Source organism: Aspergillus lentulus (assembly GCF_001445615.1).
Source record: "Aspergillus lentulus DNA, contig: Alt16, strain: IFM 54703, whole genome shotgun sequence".
Lineage (NCBI taxonomy): Eukaryota > Fungi > Ascomycota > Eurotiomycetes > Eurotiales > Aspergillaceae > Aspergillus > Aspergillus lentulus.
In genome coordinates, this window is record NW_028322113.1 from 457,939 (window position 1) to 477,812 (window position 19,874).

The following is a 19,874-nucleotide window of genomic DNA, read 5'->3' on the forward strand; positions in this document are numbered from 1 at the left end:
GCGAATCCGAGGACACAACCGTCGCAGAGGAAGAGCAGATGTCCCGACTAGAGGCAGACCGTTTCCGAGGAGGCGCGATTGTCTCTGAATCAAAAGACAAAGGGTTCGAAATGTGATCGAGGCGCGACAGAGAAAGAAGTGATGGGGTTGGAGAAGAGGCCGCCCTTAGACGCGATAAGCAGGAGATTGAGTCCTTGAGGGATGGAGGGGGAGAAACAAAAGGTCTCAGATGAAGAAGAGGGGCGTAGATATAGGGAAATGGTGGTTCAGAAGGGGACCAGCAAGGGGACTGGATGGGGTTGGTTCGAACTTGGAGGAGGAGGACAAGAAAGCCACTGGATAGCAGGAAAATGTCTTAGGACGATTTAAGGTCTGATTCAGAAAATAAACATAAATTAGAATTCTATATTCCGAGAACCTGCTTCAAGGTTCCTGGAGGAAAAAGAAGAGGGAGGTGGGGAGGAGTGGAGGAGGAATTCAGATAATCAAGTAGATAGTTAAAGGTAGGTAGTCAATATACCTCGCCTCGAGGTACGTTTACTGAATTTGGCCTGGGGCAGGTAGCAGTAGCAGCAGTCAAAAACGAAAAAAGAAGAAAGAGCTTTGTTACTGCTTTGTGCTTGTAGGTAATTTTACCTTTCTATGCAGGAAATAATCGATTGCTGCTCCTAGTGAACCTGCTGCCGCCCTATTTATCCCTCACTTTGCTTTTCCTGAGTTTCTTTTTCTTTTTTTGATTTATTTCCTTTTTCTCTTTTAATCTTTCTTTTAAATATTAGTCCTTTATCTGAATGCGATTATCATTTTCTGGGTTAGGTTTCTTGTCTTCGGAGTATTCTTTTCTCTGTTTTGATCAACTATTTATTTCCATAATTTCTTTTCTGCAACCCACCTATGAACAATAATGGTCTGAGAAAAGAGAGCATTGGTCCTCCAATCTTCCCAATCAAGTGAGTGGATCGGCATGGAGATTGGATAATTTCGTGCTGGAATTCCCTGTGCATGATTGATTTAGATCCAATATTATCTAGCGTCCTCTTACTCCCAACTGTGCTTCATTCATCAGGTCTCCGGGAATTGAAGTCCGGGATTAGGTTGCCAGTTGAATGGAGAGATAGAGCTGTCTGGAATGTCTGGACGTCAGAGCGCATCCTAACGCTTGGTAGGTACTATCTACTGCTATGGAACTAAGTCCTTAGAGGACGTCTGTTCATCACTAATTTAGTTCATCCGTCATGATGGGCAGTAGGCTAGTGCCTCCCCCTCCGCGCCCCCCCATCCCTCCACTGCCTTAGAGGTAAGGTACTCCAGTCAAAAGCCGCTTAGCATTAGACTTTATGGCCTGAGTCAGTCCTACTGCTTTTCCCCAGACAGATTATACGTACTGCACTAGTCGTTTTGGGGTTTAGCGAGGCTATCGAAAGTAAAACAGCACTGATAACTGAGAGACCTACGGAGCACTACCGTGCCCTATGGCTCCATGATCCACGGCGATCTTCTTCGATCAATAAAAGGCTCCTTGGAAGTTGCAAGTACTATCCACAAAGTCCGGGTCCTAATCTCCCAACTCATACATGCTAATCGGAAGTAATTAGAAATTACTGTTCTCTAGCCTGTAAATGGCCGTGTCCAGCTACAATGCATTACAGTATCTACTACTTGCTGGCACCCTCGAGGATCGGCAGCCCTGCTGGATCCTAATGTGGAAAAGGCTTCGCTGAAGCAATGAGACATGCCTCGGGGGTGATGATTACGCCTCCAGAATCCAGATAAAAATAATCATTGATTGGTTTGGTCTAGGACTATGTCCGCCCATAGGTACCACCACTTTCATCATACCATTCCAGTCCATCCCGAATTTCGTCACGGTTTCATTGCCGCTGAAGCAGCATACGTGATCATACTGAAACAGAATCGTCATGAAGAGGCGAAAAAGATATAGCATTTGGTTGAGTCGAGTCGAACGGAATGGCATGTTCAACTGCCGACTGCGAGACACTGTTCAAGCACTCCGTACTGTACGTCTGGAACCCCAGCGCCACAGAATAGGCTAAAGCCCATATTGATCAAACGATCGACCGCTGGTACTTGCGCCACCATCTAGACCATCTGCATCGGAATTCTAATGCGTGGTGGGCATTTGTTAAAACCGGATTGTGTTTTTACTACCATTGGATTGCCGCCATTTTCCAGCTTATCAGGAGGAATTCCGGATGTAACTATGGTCTATACTAAGGTACTAGGTACACCGTATACAGTCTACATCTGGGGGAGGCAGGGAGTCTGTGTCTGTAAGGGAAGCTGTATGAAGGCAGTCGTAGAAATTGAAACTCAAATAAACAGGTACCTTTTCCTTACGGAAAAGTCGGAGTATAGGAGGCAGATATTTGGTTCTATTGGAGGTCCATTGTTCGCTGTTCCAAGGTTCTGTATACTCACTAGCAGTGGTACCTCGTCCTGGTACTTCTACCGACCGCAAAAAGTATATACAGCTACAGGTACCAGGACGGGTAAAGCTTAACCTGCATACTCCCCAGGCACATAACAAGTAGTAGTAATAGTTTATACGGTAGTGAGACAAGTAATATTAGGAACATCAAACTCACAAATAATAATACGACCTACGATTTGATTGTACCCTAGTGTTTGCTGACAATCCCAATCGCGGTCTGTGCGAACCTAGCCCCGACTGCAGATCATCGGCGATCCTCGATACGTTGCTTTTTCCCCTCAACATGGTGAACCTTTCCCTTCCCTTCCACTGGTCGCGAGTCCGAAAAAATGTCATCACATCGTGATGGTGCTGTACGTCGTTCATCATCACCATCATCATCACCGATAAGATCTCCATGACTCTGTTATCATGAGATGTTCCGATCTCAAACGGATGAACCGTCATGAGTCCATGCAACCTCCATTTTTAATAAATGACCGGGGGGGCAAATAAAAAAAACACTGGAAACCAGACACGCCTCGCTGAGAGCTTGAACTCGTTGACGAGAATCCAGGAAATTTTAGATGAATTAGTCACCTACCACTAATGAAGTTAACAGGCCTGTCACCGGCATTTCCGGGTATGAGAGTTTCAGCCCTGTACGCCACGAAGAAGTCTAGCTGTATGAAGCAAGAGAACGTTCAGATCAGGAATGAGGAGAATGGCTCCATAGCCAAGATAACGATTGTCCCAAGTATGAATTCGCATCCTCTTGGCCAAAGCCACTCGAGACTTGGTTACATGAATGAGCATTCTGTTTCAGTTCTCAACTGCAATAATGGAAATGCCTAGACTGAGGTCACTAATCAGACGCACATCATCCGCCAACCTAAGCCTGCGCCCAACAATGGATCGACAGAGTTGCCAGCCACTAGACTGAGGCTTTCTGCAGGTTGAAAATCATTCCCCATCCATGATCCATCGCCGGCTGACCAGCCGCACCTATCACAATTCCCGGGCTTCTCTCACCAGCAAATGCCAGCAGCCACTCTCGGGCCCTTCATCCAGGAACGCTTCGGACAGAGCTGGCCTATCACGGTATGTCTCTGTGGAATGTGGGGAATCAATCTGCTCGAGATAATAGGCTAAAGCGATCCGACAGTCCGCCACTCCCATTCTCAACTGGCAGTGACTCTTTTGTACAAGACAGTAACCTATGATTATGCTCATCCGTCTGGAAACTATCCTTTGTACGGAGTGCAGTGACCTGAAAGAGATTAAGCACTTCTTGGCCTCTAATCCCCAACACTGGGACGGTCGCTCCAGCATGACTGGTTGGGATTCTCTCCAGCTGACCTCATTCCCAACGGTCACCATAGTACAGATGGAGTACAAACCGTCGTCGGTAGACATCATGAACTATTTTCATCTCAACAGCAGGCCTTTTATTTTCGGTCAATCGTGGCTGTGCTAATTTTTCTGATCTGTCACGAGTCAGAAGACCGTTCTATTCAATGGCGGCCTCGGACGCGACAAGTCAACTGATATTAGCCATTTCGGCGGGTGTGGATGGCGCCATATCGATATATTGCATGACCATTCTGGTTGCCCTTTGATCGAACGTTTACTTCTTTTCGTCAGTGAGTATAGCTTCTTTGCATCGTGGGCATTCCATGGGGTCAGGAAAATATTTCCCAGCTCGCCAAATCGCTCACGGTCGCTGCAGCCATCGGCTCGTGAGATACCGATCTGATGTAGATAGTTATTCATTGGATGATCGAGAGATCTGCGACCGAGTAGTAGGAGCTGTCTCTCATGCGGCCAGGTGTTCCCAGTCACATTCGCCGGGGGATGGGAGATGGAGAAGCGCAAGCACCCGATCGGCTTTGATTGTGAACCCTGACGTGACAATCACGACTTTAGCGCGTCTTTGTGGCTCTGTAAAATCCGGGGATTGGCTGTCCTCTCCATCGATATGACAGACAAGCGTCTCTTCTGCTATATACTTTCTGTTTCCGACAACGAATCCCGGAGACACAGAGACTTGAGCCTTGAGCCGGTCCCTAGGCAGCTAAAATGACAGGGTTTGTACCTGTGTGACCCCAGGCCAGCGTCTGTGTGGCCATTTTGACAACCCCCCTATCTGGCTGGACCCGAAGGTCCGTCCGTCCTGTCAGATTGGAATTTTGAGTGGTAGTTACTCCATACCTCGTAGTCATACTCATTGTGTACGTAGTTCCCATCCGCTAAGGTTGAAGTGCATTGTCCTGATTAGGTCACCTGCATATCAATCGGATGAAGTATGTGTTCACTCTTGGCTGCTCAGCTCTGCGCTCGCGAATGAGACATGGACAGGTATTGTTGCTGAAGGTGGGAAAGTATCAGGCATTCTTGCAATCAGTTGATGTTAGCGTCATTAAGTCACTCAGCCCTAGAGGTACGTCCATCAGTAAATAATTTGGTGTAAATCACAAAGGGGAAAAAGGAGAGTACCAAGCCACCACCTTCGCCAAGTGGCTCCAGTAAGCTTCAGCCGCACTCGATCTCAGCCACAATGACAAGTCCCTCTTGCTCTTTGTAAATTTTGGAACTGTTTTGTTCACAGTGGAACGACACTCGATGCGCAACTATTGAGGAACTATGGGGTTCAGTCCGTGTGTCATTGACGCTCAGGCAGTCTAGGCCTTCGCAATACTCATAGCTGTACGAAGCTGTTTTCTTCGCGCATCTAATCTGGAGCTGTGTTGATTTCGGGCGTACGTCCGGGTCAAAGCTGTCCTTATTTCCTGGCGAGTCAGACTTGCGCTTCTGACATGCAGCAATCCATTCGTGGCTGTGATGATCCCGTCCAAGCTAGCCATAGACCACAATTGCTACTCATTAATGTTCCTCCGGCCGGAATAGGCGCCAGTCGATCTCTCGTCCCCAGCACAGGACACGATCTGTAGCTGTGGATGTATAACTTTTCCTAGCTGAGCTGACTGACTATGATAGTCACAGTGCTGGATCAAGAACAGATTCTCTAACCCATGGCGATCAAATCATCGGCAACCTCCTTAGGAAGATTACCATCACGTCCGATCGCTTTGGATCGACCGTAACCCCGGATTTTCGACTAGTGCCGCTGTCTATTCAAATCAATGCTGAGTGCGTACCATGTTTCAACTTTATCTTCTAGTAGAGCTATTGATTTTTGAGACATTCACTGACTATGGTAGGACACAGGAATGACAATCATCATGCTTGACTGCCTCAGAAACGGCAATGAATTGTGATTTCCAGGCTACTACTCGGGATAAGAATATGTACTCTACATAGCCACTACATGGTATTCATAATCGCAACGGCGGTTGTGGGCGTTGACGATCGCAAGAGATATCTGCCTTTACGCTTTTCGAATTATTTCCAACAGCCAAAGCTGCAAACCCCTGCAGCACGGGCCTGTTTGCTGTAAGGAGATGACCGGAGATTTGATTATCACCAGATCATCCCAAGGGTTCCTGCTGTTCCTGCGGTGAGGGAATTCGTTACACATTCAGGAGGCCCGCCAGCGCGATGGTGAAACCTATTCCTGGTCCTACCTCCCCCCTCGATTCATTCAATATATTGAATGGCGGGGAAGGGGAGGTAACACACGTTCTGTCGTACATCTTATCGAATTCTCAAACCTGATCAGCATAGTTATGCGCCTTTGTTGGTTGGGTAGAGGAAAATGTGTCGAGTTTGATATTGAAGGACAGACTTGGAGAGAAGCGTCCGTGCTGTTGTCAACAGTCGAGATGCGAGCAATGCGTGTCTCTTGCGCCCCTGAAAGGCGGTCAACTCTGCGGCGCTGCAAGCCAACCTCGTTGATACTGTACTTGGTTATCGAAAACCATCAAACCATATTGATTATCATGAAGATCATCTGGGGACGCTCTGACAACGGGATCAGCAGTCAGTGCATCTGCGTCCTTGACCGCCACTAAGCTTATGGGGCTTGTATTGGCTTGTGCGAAGCTAGTCTTTCTGTTTTGGGAAATGGGGCTCTCTACAGTGTCGGTCAAGCCACAGAATTGCACCCACCGAGCGACCGTCGGACAATTTCTCCCTGCTGTACAAATCAATAGATTTGCGAGAAGAGATAGATTGGCGTGCCATGCATGAACGTCCAACAACGGGGCCTTGGAAGAGTGTTCCAGGAAGTTTTCGTTTTCGACTTCTAGGAGGTCTTTGACTCTTTATTGACGGATTGATTCGCCTGAAAATCCTCCTGCATTCAAGCATTCCAAGTCACGAGTTTCTGCGTCGAGCAGGATGAGAGTCAGCGCGCTGCAGGTACACCCAAAAGGTTCAAAAGACCCAATCTCAGTAAGCCGAAACTGGCTGTCCCGGATCTGCATGGGCCCTGCGTCTGGTCCTTGACCAAAAAAGATGAGAGTCGTAACGCTGAGAATATTCTCTTCGAAGTTCCAACCTTCAAAGGCACGATTCAGATCATGATCTACGACCATGGAAGGGTACAGCAGCAAGGTTCATGTCTGTCTCACCTGCTGCTCGGTCTCCCGTGCTTCGTTCTATGTCGGTCTCATCACCTGCTCATGCAGGGCACGGCCTATAGTTCTTGGGTACGATCTTGCCCTATGCGAGTTGGTTGGAATGTCCAATCTCGAAAAAGCCAAAGTTCCAGCCATCTTGTGCGAACCCCTTGCGTGTTTGCTTTTTCCTTCTGGCCTGATCAAAGCGTCCAATCAATGAATTTAAGCCCGCTTCTTCTCTTCCACCAATAGCATGAGCACACAACAATCAATAATCTCGTTCATTTTTGAGTTGCATTGCATTGCATAAACAAAATTACTTTTCCCAGGTCATTTTGTCTCTGTGCACAGCTATTTGACCCCCAAAAACAGGTTCCCCAAGGGTGATCCGCACTAATGATTTCTGCCCACTCGTGCCTTCAACGCCCGCAACTCCCTGCCTCCAACGGCCCTGAAGCATTCTGGGGAACTCGGAGGGCCGGCAATAATATTGGCATTATGACCTTGCTGGCTGACGCTTATCGATCCCATCCATTCCTCAATTACGTCATTTTATCGGTCCATTACCGTCTCGGTCGACCTGCAGTTTGTACGACCATCCCGAGACTATTGGCTCTTTGGTCCGGATGGATCGGGAAGGACTTATGCATGTACATCAATCTCGGTCTCGGATATGGATTCGAGGCTGTGGATCCTTCACCGTGACCATGAGCCATCCATGTTCGGGGCTGCAGCCTATGCGACTGGATACTGTTCAGTTGTTCAGTTGACCATAGCAGTATGCCAGTACCTTATGGATTTGAACCTGCTAAAGAACCCTGCCGGCTAGCCAGCAGCTCCTCTCCAAGTGTCTTCTACCGCTCTGGATATAAAAGTCATAGGAGCAGTTGATAACTCGATATGAGAGGTTTCAAAAGTACAGAAAACCCGAGCGGTGCATTGGAATGTGCAGATAAACTGCTCTTCCGCTTGGTATGTTTATCGCCCACTTTTTACCGCCTACCCGCCTCACTAATTGATCAGCACCGACTGTTTAATCGCAGATCCAAGATCTCCGGCCGTCCGATGTTCGTTGCCTTAGACTGCGACCTCTTGTTACTTTGCACCTCTAATTGACCCACAAACTGAACCCTTTTATCCAAATCAAATCAGCTCGCCGACCGTGCAACAATACTCTGTGAACAGTCACACGCAAGCCAAGGCGCCAACTGGCATCTGGTTCCCTGGCTTTGGCACTGGCACTGTCGCACAAGAACCGGGCCACCAAGAAGATCGTCATTTCGAAAGCTACTCAGGCGTTTGTCTAGAACAACGAGGAACCTTATAGCGTAGCATTGGACCTGGCAATGTAGTATCCATGTCATAATCAGTCGCGTGTTTCGCTTTGCCTTCGCTCTGCTCTGCGACCTGGCACCTGGTTCACCACAGTTCATGACTTGATTTGATTTCACCATCCAGCCAGTGAAGCCATCATATCTTGCCTCCAGCAGTCTCCAGCAGCTCTATGTGCTAATACTAATACTAATGCTACAGTCGTATGAGATCCATGCAAGCTAAGCCGTCCCATGTAGCCATAGTCTCACCGAGTCCGTAATCTGCAAATGAACCTATCTGGTATTTAGATGATGAGGCTCGAGCGGCACTGGTCCCTCATGCTGGGTCGTTTTGGTGATCAGGCTCGCTGTCCAGATCCTGGTCCTGCTCTTCGAGAAATATGTTTGTCTTCTCGAGGCAAGCGAGTAGGCTGTAGGCCACTTGGTGCACTAGCTAGGGATCATCGCCTCTGAAGCCGTGCTGTTGAATCCCCAGAGTTCTCAGGCACATTGTAGACTAGAACTTGGATTGTTTATAACAGCTCACCTCTCAGGAGATTAAATCTTATGGTAATATCTCTCGAAAAGGAGACAATAGGCCGGCAGCTCCAAGCTGTATACTCTGACCTAGAGGTATACAATAGCTTCATTCAAGGATTATGACTAGGAGTGGAACCATCAGCTGAGAGCTATATATGTATTATGGTATATGAGAAAGAAATTTCATATCTAGCATTTGTACTCTCTTAGGGAGTATATCACATCATAGACATAAGGAAGCTAATACATATTGCTGATGCTGTGGGCGATATATGGCTTCAATACATCTTAGCCTACTATCGTGTATCAACAGATGCTTAGCGAAAACTATCATAGTAGTCCACTGCTATTCTCCTACGACATCTCGATACTCGCAGGTACTGAGTTGATTATATATTTACTGACAGACGAGACCTCTTCAAAGGCAAAGCTACCATTCTGTGCCCAGCTTCGGTAGAGGTTCTACAAGGGAGGCAAGATGATATCTCCAATCATTGGATATATTCACTATCAAGCATATCAAATATCAATCAAATGCGCCTCCTGGTAGCAACCCGCAAGCAAATGGAAAATCCTGTACAAATGGTATCAAGTCTGTTCTCAGTTCCCCAAAGCCCTTTCCCAAATGATACAACCACCAAGCGCGCATGGAAAGGACAACCCGCAAAATGACAAACCAGTATCGAGTCAAACGCCAGGCTCTTGTATCGATATTCCATCGGTCCCTGTACAGTCTGCAAATAAGAACAAATTGACGAAGATAAAAGGAATATCCCTCTGAAAGGTCCATCTCGGGGCAATAGACGACCACACAAAAATAGATTCAAATGCATGGCGAAAACAAACCCAGAGATCTCATTAGATCGCCCATCGCCTATCCCGAAACGCTGAAAGAGTGAAAGACAAAAAAAATCAAAACTACTTCCCCATGGCATTGTGCATCATATTCTGCTGTTGTTGCTGCTGCATGACCTGCGCCTGAACAGCTGCCACCTGCGAGGCACGTTGCTGCTGAGCCGCTTCACGTTCACGCCGTATAATCTCCTGCACCCAGGCTTTGGCGCTCCGCTCGAGTCCAATGCTATACTGCTGTGCAATATGGGGCGGATACTGCGTTGGGGGCCCGTATTGAGCCATAAAACGAGTAGACATCTCCTGCCGGAGACGTAGCAGGCGTTGTTGGTAGAGTTGGCTGTACCGCTGTGCCATATTGACGCCCTGGAAATTCTGTGGCATGTGTCCAGCATTGGCCTGAGCAGCTGCCGCCATCATCATCTGCTGCTGCTGCTGAGGAGTCATTTGCGGGCTGCCCTGATGGACCTGGCCTTGTTGAGCCTGTGGCTGCTGGCCTTGCGTCTGCTGCTGCTGAGCCATCTGCATCTGGGTCCACTGGTTCCGCAGCAGTGAAGCTTGATACGTTTGCTGATTCCCCATCTTCTGTTGCTGCGCCTGATGATTCTGCTGCTGAGCTTGCATCATCTGCTGCTGATGTGACTGAATGTTTTGCTGAGCATGTGCGTTCGCTTGCAATTGAGCAAGCTGCTGCGGTGTGAACTGAGCGGGTCCGAGTTGTCCGTGTTGCGCGAGTAACTGCTGCCTCTGCAGTATCATTTGCTGTTGTTGAGGCGTAAGACCCATACCACCTCCCATCTGTGGGGTGTTCATCATGGCTTGACTCATTACCGGTGTTGGAGCCATAGTCGACTGGCTTGGGCTGCCGTGGCTCATGCGCTGAGTAGGCGTGACGTTGCGCATGATCGGAGTTGCATGAGACATGGCCGGTGTTCCCTGAGTCATCTGAGGAGTGCCGTGCCGGCTCTGACCCTGCTGGCTCCTCGAGGGCGCCATCGGATGGCTCATCATATTCGGATGACCGTGTTGTAAGGCCGACGGGGGTCGTGGTGGGCTTCCTGCGCCCTGCGCAGAAGATGTCATGCTCATGGGAACACCGGCTTGTGTGACCATCGTACTGCCGACCAATGGTGACGAGGCGTTTAGAGGTGTCTGATTGCGAACCACTGGTGACGATTGGGGAGCCTGGCTGACCCCGTTTGCCTGTGTCATGACATGTCGGTTCTGCTGCTGTGCAGCAAGCTGTGCCTGGGCCTGTTGCGCGGCCAGATGTTGCCTTCGAGCTTCCTCCTTGGCATGCTCCTCTGCTTGACGCTGCTCCAACAGCCGACGCCGCTCTCTTTCTTGTTCCTGTTGCTGTCGCTTGGCCATTTCTTGCTTGACTTTGATCTCGTGTTCCCGCTTGGCCTTCTCCTCATGCTGCATGCGGATATTCTCCAGTGTCTTGAACCTTGAGAAGCGCGGTTCGAATGGCGCACCACCACCGGTGTCGTCAACAGCAGATTTGGGTCCACCAGCAGCTCCTGACGTGGCCGGCTCCAATCTTTCGTCCATGATGAGCATAAACCGCTCCTCCTCCGCCGCGAGGGCTTCGTCGGCAGCGAGCTCTGCCACAGTACGCTTTCTTCTCTTCGGAGACGGCGGAGGAGCGCAATGAAGGGGACTTTCCAAATATTTCAGTAGATCTTGCGCTGCTTCCAGGCTGTTCACTGGATCCAAGAAAAGAGGCGGTGCCAATGCTCGCGTCAGTTTAGATTCACATTCCAATAGATCCTGCGGTTCTACTAGCATCTTCTGTCGCTTTGCAACATGGCCTCGGTCCGGTGGATTGGAAGCCACCACTGGAGACTGTGGGGCTGTAGAAGATGAGGGCTGGGGGCGGGTGCTCGAGAGTGTGGCGGGCTGTTTCGCAGCACGTGGATCAGGCGTGGTAGCAAGCAACGTGAGTTCCGCCTGTAACGAGCGAGGGGTAGGGTGAAGGACGGTCGTGAACACGCGTGGTTTCGCCGGGGTCTGCTTTTGTAATGCATCCGACTCATTCTCCTTGTTAGAACTGTCCGAATCACCTGTTTGCTGCTCTTTGCCCTTCTCGTCTGACTGGCTGCCGGCAGCCGCATCTGCCTTCGTGACAGCGGCCTCGGAGGTTAACTGGTTTTGCTTCGGATATGGCACATAAGCCGACGGAGTGATGTGTTCATTGTAGTTGTGTATCGAGAAAGGGGTGTTGTTCCCATTCGTTGATGGCGCAGTCGACTTTCTGGCTTGGGCCGACACTGACTTGTGATCCACCACTTTAACTATGAGACAACCTGCATGAGAGAACCCCCGTTAGCGGCCACAATTGCGCAATGATGCAATAGGGGTGAATCCTGACCTTCGTAGAATCGAACGTTGGCTCGTAATAACTCCTCCATCATGTCATGGGGAACAGTACCGGCACGGATGTGCTCGATGACTACCTTCATCTCGGAGTTGTAGGGAAAACTGCCATCTTGTTGTTCAAACCGGAAATGAGTAGGGTGAAGGTGCACGATCAGAGAAGGAGGGCATTTAGAGTATTTTCTCAGGATGTAGGAAGTTGTTTTAACTGTCGGCGTCGCAATCGTTAGTAAACAGCAACCCATAAGCCCCAACACTGCAGGAGCTGATGGCGCCTCACCATGTGGTTCAGGACATATTTTCCCCATCCTGGAATCCCTTTCCGCTGTCGGCATATTCCCCAGTTGCTTCTGGCTTCGCAACACCTGATCCCCCGGCTTCTGCGCATCTTTCTTGAGCCGGTTCAGGAGACCCTTGTTTGAATTATTGGTCGAGGTGGAAGTCGAATTGGCCGAGCCATTGATGCCATTCGTGACCGGACCATTAGTGGCGGGTGAGGAAGTCGGCTGATTAGAACCAGGCAGACGTTTCGATGTGGAGGGTGGGGAGGAAGAGGAGGATGACTGCTGAGGCTTGACCCCGTTAACACCACCTGGGACGAAAGGCGGGGGCGGCCGCTTCATCTTGGGGGGATGTGAGGTAGGTTTCGAAATTGCCGTCGCCATGTTGTCGACAATCAAACCCCGCGACGCGAGTACAGTCAGTGTTGAGTGTACGCGACTTATCGGGACACCGATTCGAGGATGACAGAAGGAAGCCGGGCTCCGAGAGTAGACGTTGGTATAGCCGATGCGCGAGACATGTGGGGAGCGGAGGGCGGCACCGGACAACGACGGGCAAGGGAGAGACGATGCAAAGATCTTGCACGGAGCCTTATGCCACTACAGCACAAGTATACCGACGTCCATCGAATAAACACCTTGCGACAAAGCGGAGTAGGACTGACGAGAATCGGCCAACGCGGTGGTGGCTGCAGAGGGAGTTGATGATGCCAAGCCGCGGGCTACGAGAAGTCGTCCTGTGCTCACATGACCGCTGCTTTGGGTTAGCGGATATCGGTCTGCTCCGGTCTCAAGGCACCCAGGCATCAAGATACTATTTGGTCAGACTAGATAAACATTACAATACTATATTGTTAGACTCTCAGAAATAGTATTAACGACATTCCTGTTACAAGTTTCTGTAAGCGAAGTTCGACATCCAGATAATGCTTTGTCATAATAAGCTCTCCGCCAGAAGCTTTTGCTTTATTCGTTGCAACCGTTAGCCGGTGCGACACGTCTAACTTTCGAGGGAAACAGCCCAAACTTCGTGCACATCAGTTTCTGGGTGTTCTCTTTGCGTCAGGTTCGCATCCTTAAGCTAATCCACTGCGGAGCATAGGCTCTAAACCGAGAACCCTCGGTTTCAGCCATCAATCGAAAGTCAAGACAGCCTCTTTTGCTGAGATACTTGATTATAGCATCGCTTTCGGCGATGCAGAACGCTTCTGCTGGATGACCAAGACTGTGTGGATGGGGACAGGAACATGCCTGTCGTGGAGAATTCGCGTAGAGCTGACGAATTGCAGTGCGTAGAGCCGATATCTATGGAGGAGATGCCGGTAGACAGGGTTGATTTGATGTCTCCATCGACTCTCCTCCACAACAGCTTCATCAGTCCTCCTTTTCATCTTTTGTAAGCATACCAGTAACAGACTCGAGCGCTTGTGCTTCTGCCATGTCAATTTTCCGTCCGACAATCGGCGGGCTGCCGTTGGCTCCAACCGGTAGCTGTCCGGTCCGCTCAAGATGTAGCTTGATTCTACTTTCGATGTATTCCCTCCTTTCATCGAACTTGGCGTCGCTCTCCATGGTATCGCTGGACTTCGGTAGAGAAACAAGTTTGGGCCGGAGCTGCTTCAGCATCGCTTGTAGTGCAGGAAGTTGGGACAGAATAAAAGTCGTATTCGTTGTGAGCGGTGTATACTGGATACTCAGGCCAGTATCAACACCGACGCGTAGTTGCTGCGCAGCCGGACCGGACGTCAAGAATGAAAGGTCAAGGTCCTTATCTTGTTTTGGTAGAAGTGTTCCGGCCTTGCCCTCTCCAATTGTGTCTTTTGCGACATCGGGTGCTTGTGCTGCCGACAATATCGATCGTAACTGCGAGATTACAGCCTCGTTTTGCGCGCTCTCGCGTTTTAAAGATCGGTTCAATTTCTTGGTCTCATTCAACTTTTTGCGGAGTGCATGGATCGTTTCAGGAGTAGGCGCATTCGGGGAAGGATCGAGGACAAGGTTCTGCATAAATTAAAGTCAATACATGTTCAAGCGGCGCCGTGGAGGCCAAGGCTCGCAGTCGCGAACACCGGATTTCATACCTCGTGATGGCTCAGTCTGATGTAGTTCAACAAGTCGTCTGGCACGGTGAAGATGTTGCGCAGCACGTAGATCTCGAATTTATCGAATGCCTTGTCCACGGTCGCCTCGAGAAGCGTTTCTAGCTGGTGTAGTCCATTTTCGAGTTCCAGTTTAGCTTCCGGGTAGACAACGTTGCCATCTTCATCCGTATCGGGTATCGTAGAGGTATTATTCACATGGGCAAAGCCCAAGCGTTCGGGGGGAGTGGCGAGTAAGCCTGACTCGAGGCTTGAGATGGCCTGGTATATGAGATTGTTGATTGAGTTTATAATATCATCTATGAGAGACTGTGAGGAATTAGCCACATGATACGGCAAGATTCCGCGTTCGCAACTGCAAATCGCAAGACGAACTCGATGGACGAAAACGAACCAAGGGTGTATAGCTGAAATGCTCTGTGAGCAATGAGTTTGTCACGTCGTTCATTCTGACATAGGCGAAATCATTCGACAGTACTGGGAGACGGGGGACCCGATCGAGTGACGCGAAAAGCGGGAATGCGGAGGAGACGGACGGCACAACGTTTGCTGGTCTGTGTTGCAGAGCTATGATTTAAATAGGGCGACGTCTTCCGACAGGAAATCTGTTATTGTACAAACTCGCGGTGACGATGCAAGGACCACGATAGTGCCTGGTGTTTCTTCAAGGAACCGTAGTGTTTTGTTTCCACCTCGGCATCGCTGCCTCTTGAAGGCGGGCAGACACAGGCCTGGTTATATAGATACAATCATACACTCTAACCCTATGGAATGCATCAGTAGGGCGTAGCAGGATGACAGTACAGTACACTATCAACAGTGGGAGGTGTTCTGTTGGAAAGCGCGGAAACCATATTAGATTACTGAATCACTAGTAATTTACCTACTAACAATGATAAAGTTTGGAAGGTACTGTCACGGAATGAGAGACAAGCAATGCAAACAGGGCTGACTCAGCGTAGCTGCTCTACTTTATGACTCTCCTCCTTGTTTTCCCTTCCTATCTGTACCTAACAACCAACCATAACGAATATCATCGAATACCATAAAGGAATAGCAAGTTTTGTCGTGCACGTTGCAGTACCATCAATTCTAATCTATCATCTGACTGACTAGATTTTATACCGCCAGAATTTGTGGTAGTAAGATTGATGCTATCCTTGGTAACCACTCCCCACCTATTGTCAACTCATCACTTTCTTTCTATACCTACGCACCAGCCTTCTCTTGCATGTTAGACCTCTATTTCCTCAGTACATAGGGAATTTCTCTCATGTAGCCGACATCTTTAGCCTTTGCTGCTCACCATCATGACCATCTCCAGATATTTGGAGTTCTTTAACTGGCCCTGAAGGCACCGAGGTCACCTTTCAGGCGTTCTCTGAGTCGCTTTCACTTTCACCCCAGACCTGGATTATCACCGAGGAGCTCTCGTCGTATTGTATGTTAGATGACGCGGAAGGGATTTCAGTCAAGTCAACGCTTAGAGCTGGTTCTGATCTTGCTATCAATGGCACCTCAACAATCCATATGATAGTCTGGCCATGTTCGCGTGTCGCCACTCGCCATTGGACCATGTGCCGCATAGCCATTCCTTGATGCCGGCGCTTGGGATGTCCCCGCAAAATATAATACTCTGCGAAACTAAAAAGTAGTGTTTTGAACCTCATTGAATGAAGACCATTGGGCTTTGTTGGCTTTCGGCCGGGCTGGATGCCGCCCCGTTGGGTGAAAGCAAGAGGCCAGTAGGTGTTAGCAGTCGGTCGATCCGGTCCTCTTTAAAAGAGAAGCTCTGTTTGTACTTGGATTTTTACTGTTCCGCGTCCCAAAGGCGTCTCGCCCCAGTTTCGTTCGTACGGATACCGTGCTTAAACCGTTCAAGGAATTCTGTCTGGTCTGGTGGATCTAGGCTGCCGTGTCTGTAATCCGAACCCTCCCAGAGCTCGCTCTTGATTGACTCTGACTTGGTGGTAGATCCGCATAAAGGCATGCTTTGCCGTTGGCTTGTTTCAAACATACTCCCAGTGATACACCAAGAAATATCCGGGTGCGCTATTCCAGGTACACTGGGAGACCTATGGGCGCGGCAACTGGTTATCGTGGCGGACCGGTTGATATATGGCCGGCGCTGGTCCCTAGTAACCTTAATACGTTCATTTGTTTGTGGGCAGAGGAACTGGGCGAGGAGATATTGGCTAAACTCTTAATATTAGCTTTCCGTCGTAGACCTGAGATAGAAGAATACTAACCAATTCAGTAACAATGAGGCCTTGATCAAGGTTATCGTTGTGCATGATTTGTGATATTGGGTCAACCAGGAGATGAGAGTCCACGGGAACCGTTTTTGTCCATCTTAACAAGATGGCCAACTCTACAGAGGCACATTGTCTAGGACATTTCCAAGTACTTGGTCCAACGATTTTTGAAACCGGCCCTGGACTCCATGCTTACTCCCGACGTACGCTGCTTCGCCATCAATATCGCGTGATTGCTATGTATATTTAATGACCCTGTTGACCAGTTCTTTGCTCGACAATGGCCCAACAGTGACGTAGTGCTTAGACGTCTGTACAGGGTTCTTGACTCCTTATGCCAACCTAGGCTACTGAGTGCGTCCGTATTGGGGAGATACCAATATCTCTCATTTTAGTAGAGCGTCAGTGTTAGTTATGAAAGATAGAGGTAGCGTAGCGGCTTACTAGAGAGCCTTCACGAAGAACCTGCGGCGGAACTATCCCATGCCCATTCTCGCCGAGATGGTAGGAACACCTGGCAGATCTGCCATTCCAGAGACACTTGGAACAGCACTTGGAAGGCAAGCAAGACCTTCGATTCGCGTGGAGATGGTTCCGCCTAGTACCGTTCATTCTGAAAAGGTGGGAAGAGCGACACTTAATGTGAAAACAGAGCAATCTACTACACCTAACTCAAGTGAATTTTGCCCCGATCCTCCTCCGACTCTTAATCCTGAAATGGCCAGGGCGGTTGTCAGAATAAACAGTTCTCCTGACGATTCATTTTCTTAGATCTGCCCGAACTACCATTCCCAGCCCGACGTATCCTCATTCCATCCCTCCTTACGCCATGCATCCGAGTTTGGTTTGGCGAGCCCGTAACGCGCTACCCATTTAGCATCAACAACCAAGCTGTCAAATTGGCCAATATTACGATCACGAAATCCGATGAAGTAACTTCAGATCGTTAGTTCTAGCTCGCGCGTTTGGGGTGAAGAGAGTGTGCTTAGACATACAGGGTCCTTGACTCCTGATGCCAGACTAGGCTACTGAGCGCCGACGTATCTGGGAGATACCCCATTCCTTTCAGCTTCCTGGCGTCGATGTTAGTTATGAAATGTAGAGATAGCGTAGCGACTTACTTTAAGGCCTTCACGAAGGACAAGCGGATTTCTTCTCTTTTAGGGCCATCAAGAGCCCAAAATGCATCAGGCCCAATCTTGCTGCCAAGACGCAGCCCTGGCACCAGCTCCCACATTACCCAGACCGCGAACCCACCCGGGACTGGCCCGGACTTATCCTGGGTGGAGATTTTGTATCCTAAGAGCTTCGGAGTATTGCTTGATTCTTTCTTAGTAAGTTCTTGATAGGCCATTAACTCCTGGGGGATGAGTGTTATGGCTTGACTAGCTCTCGTATTGGCATCGTCTATCTCAGTACCACGAAAAGGGACCTGAAGGTAGAGACGCATAAAGGCTTGCTTTGTGTTATCGATAGGATCGCAACACAGAAGTTTGGTGGAGGCGAGGGACAGCCAGAGACCAAGGCGAAGGTCGGCGTCGTCAAGCTGAAAATTATACTCATTCAGCTTCTTCATGATTTGCCATTGCGAAGGAAGGGGCTGATCAAGGGTGATGATGGTGCCAGGGTCGATGCCTTTCCGGAACCAGGTAGGGGAAGACGACATTTAGTTGGAGCGGAGCGGGTGGGCGTTGATAGTGGGCTCGACAATTTGCGATACTAGGGGCCATCGTAAGCTTGACAGGGTCTGCGATAGGGATTGCAGGGGAGCGTGGGAGCTACGTCAAGAGACAACAGTTGGTGACTGTAGTTGACGCTGTAGTTGACCTCATCGTCTGTAGTTTCTAAATTGGCTCCTGAGGGCGAAAATAGTTCACTTCGACCAATGAAGTCCGATATGGTGTAGTGGCTAACATCGCCGTCTCTCACACGGCAGCCGGGGGTTCGATTCCCCCTATCGGAGCTCAGCTATCTTTTTGCTTTTTGCCCTCTCTAACCTCGTCATTTCTGTACGTTCTGTCACCCGGGGCGTTGCTCTGGGATAATCCATCAAAGCTTCGGGATAGTTAGTCATTGCCAGCAGGATCTTAGCGTATCACTCATAATGAGTCACCTCCTTACTGTGCAGTCACACCCATGATTGAGGAATGCCGCGCCACACTTTTGACTCATCCAAACAGTAACCAAGCTGGGATTGGTCGAAAGCATCTATCACTCTTCGCGTCAGTTGCACCCCAGACCAGCTAGCCCCATCTCAGGCGACGAGACATGCTAGAATCATGGGCTATTGCAGTATTACTAGGAGACCAGCTGAAGTAACCGAAGTCCCTCTTTTTTACGGTTACACAAACTGTAGATTGGGAGTCGACGCCTCAAGCTGAATCTTATGTAAAGACATGACACCCTATTCAGGGTATAAGTACGATGGGCATGCCCTTCGAACTCGAACCGTGTCAAAATATACAATAACATTCACATCGGGACTGGAATCTTTTACATATATTCGTTGTTGACCATGGCGTCTGATCTATCCGCAGTTTCTCAGGAACACAAGACTGGCAACAATTCGGCAACCAGTGCACAGAGTGAAGATATCTCAATCTCTTCGCCAATTACAATACCTCACACAGATCCTGGTGAATCGCATGAATATGCCTCGTTGGCGTCAAAAAGTTCAACTTCGGCGGAGAACAGACTACGGCCAGCGGCAGGTAATGTGCTTTCAAACCACTTTGCACCAGCTTTGATTGACTAGACTGAGTAGACGTCATTAATCGGCTCATTTGGGACACCAAATTTGACAGTAACGACTACACCATTGGATACGAGGACCGATTCAATGGACGGTTGGAGGCGAACCTGAGCTCATGGAAGAAGGATCTGACCGACGAAGAGTTCATTCCGCAGCATCGCATACTCTATATTAAACGCAAGTCGGACGGGGAAATTGTCTGGGACAAAAGAAGGAGGACAGACAAGATCTTCCTGAGTGGAAATTCCGCTTTCGATTTTCTGGGGTTTCTGGCTTAGGGTTGGCAAACGCCCAAGGAAGCATGATTTCCAGTTTCTTCCAGTGTATCAATACTCTGCATGGCGATACCTTACCATCTTATGAATTGTACTATATCTGGTGGATCTTTTAGTCTTTAATTCTTTCCCTTAATTTGTCGTCCTTGGATGTTGGCTGCCTGCCGTGTGGGAGTG

At 49.1% G+C, this 19,874-nt stretch overlaps 2 protein-coding genes and 1 non-coding gene across 3 annotated transcripts; 2 read left to right on the forward strand and 1 right to left on the reverse strand.

Moving 5' to 3' along the window:
* Positions 1–9,722: 9,722 nt before the first annotated feature.
* Positions 9,723–12,700, reverse strand: ALT_7642 (SPT20 family protein; the record flags this gene model as incomplete). The annotated part of the gene is made up of 3 exons (XM_033557433.2): positions 9,723–11,965; positions 12,031–12,243; positions 12,316–12,700. The coding sequence occupies 3 exons, from the start codon at positions 12,698–12,700 to the stop codon at positions 9,723–9,725; spliced, it is 2,841 nt and encodes a 946-aa protein (XP_033413324.2).
* A 5,861-nt stretch (positions 12,701–18,561) lies between these two features.
* Positions 18,562–18,633, forward strand: ALT_t153. The gene has a single exon. It is a non-coding gene; the product is annotated as a tRNA-Glu (tRNA).
* A 552-nt stretch (positions 18,634–19,185) lies between these two features.
* On the forward strand, positions 19,186–19,700 carry ALT_7643 (DUF504 domain-containing protein; the record flags this gene model as incomplete). The annotated part of the gene is made up of 2 exons (XM_033557430.2): positions 19,186–19,381; positions 19,435–19,700. The coding sequence occupies 2 exons, from the start codon at positions 19,186–19,188 to the stop codon at positions 19,698–19,700; spliced, it is 462 nt and encodes a 153-aa protein (XP_033413321.2).
* Between the last annotated feature and the right edge of the window lie 174 nt (positions 19,701–19,874).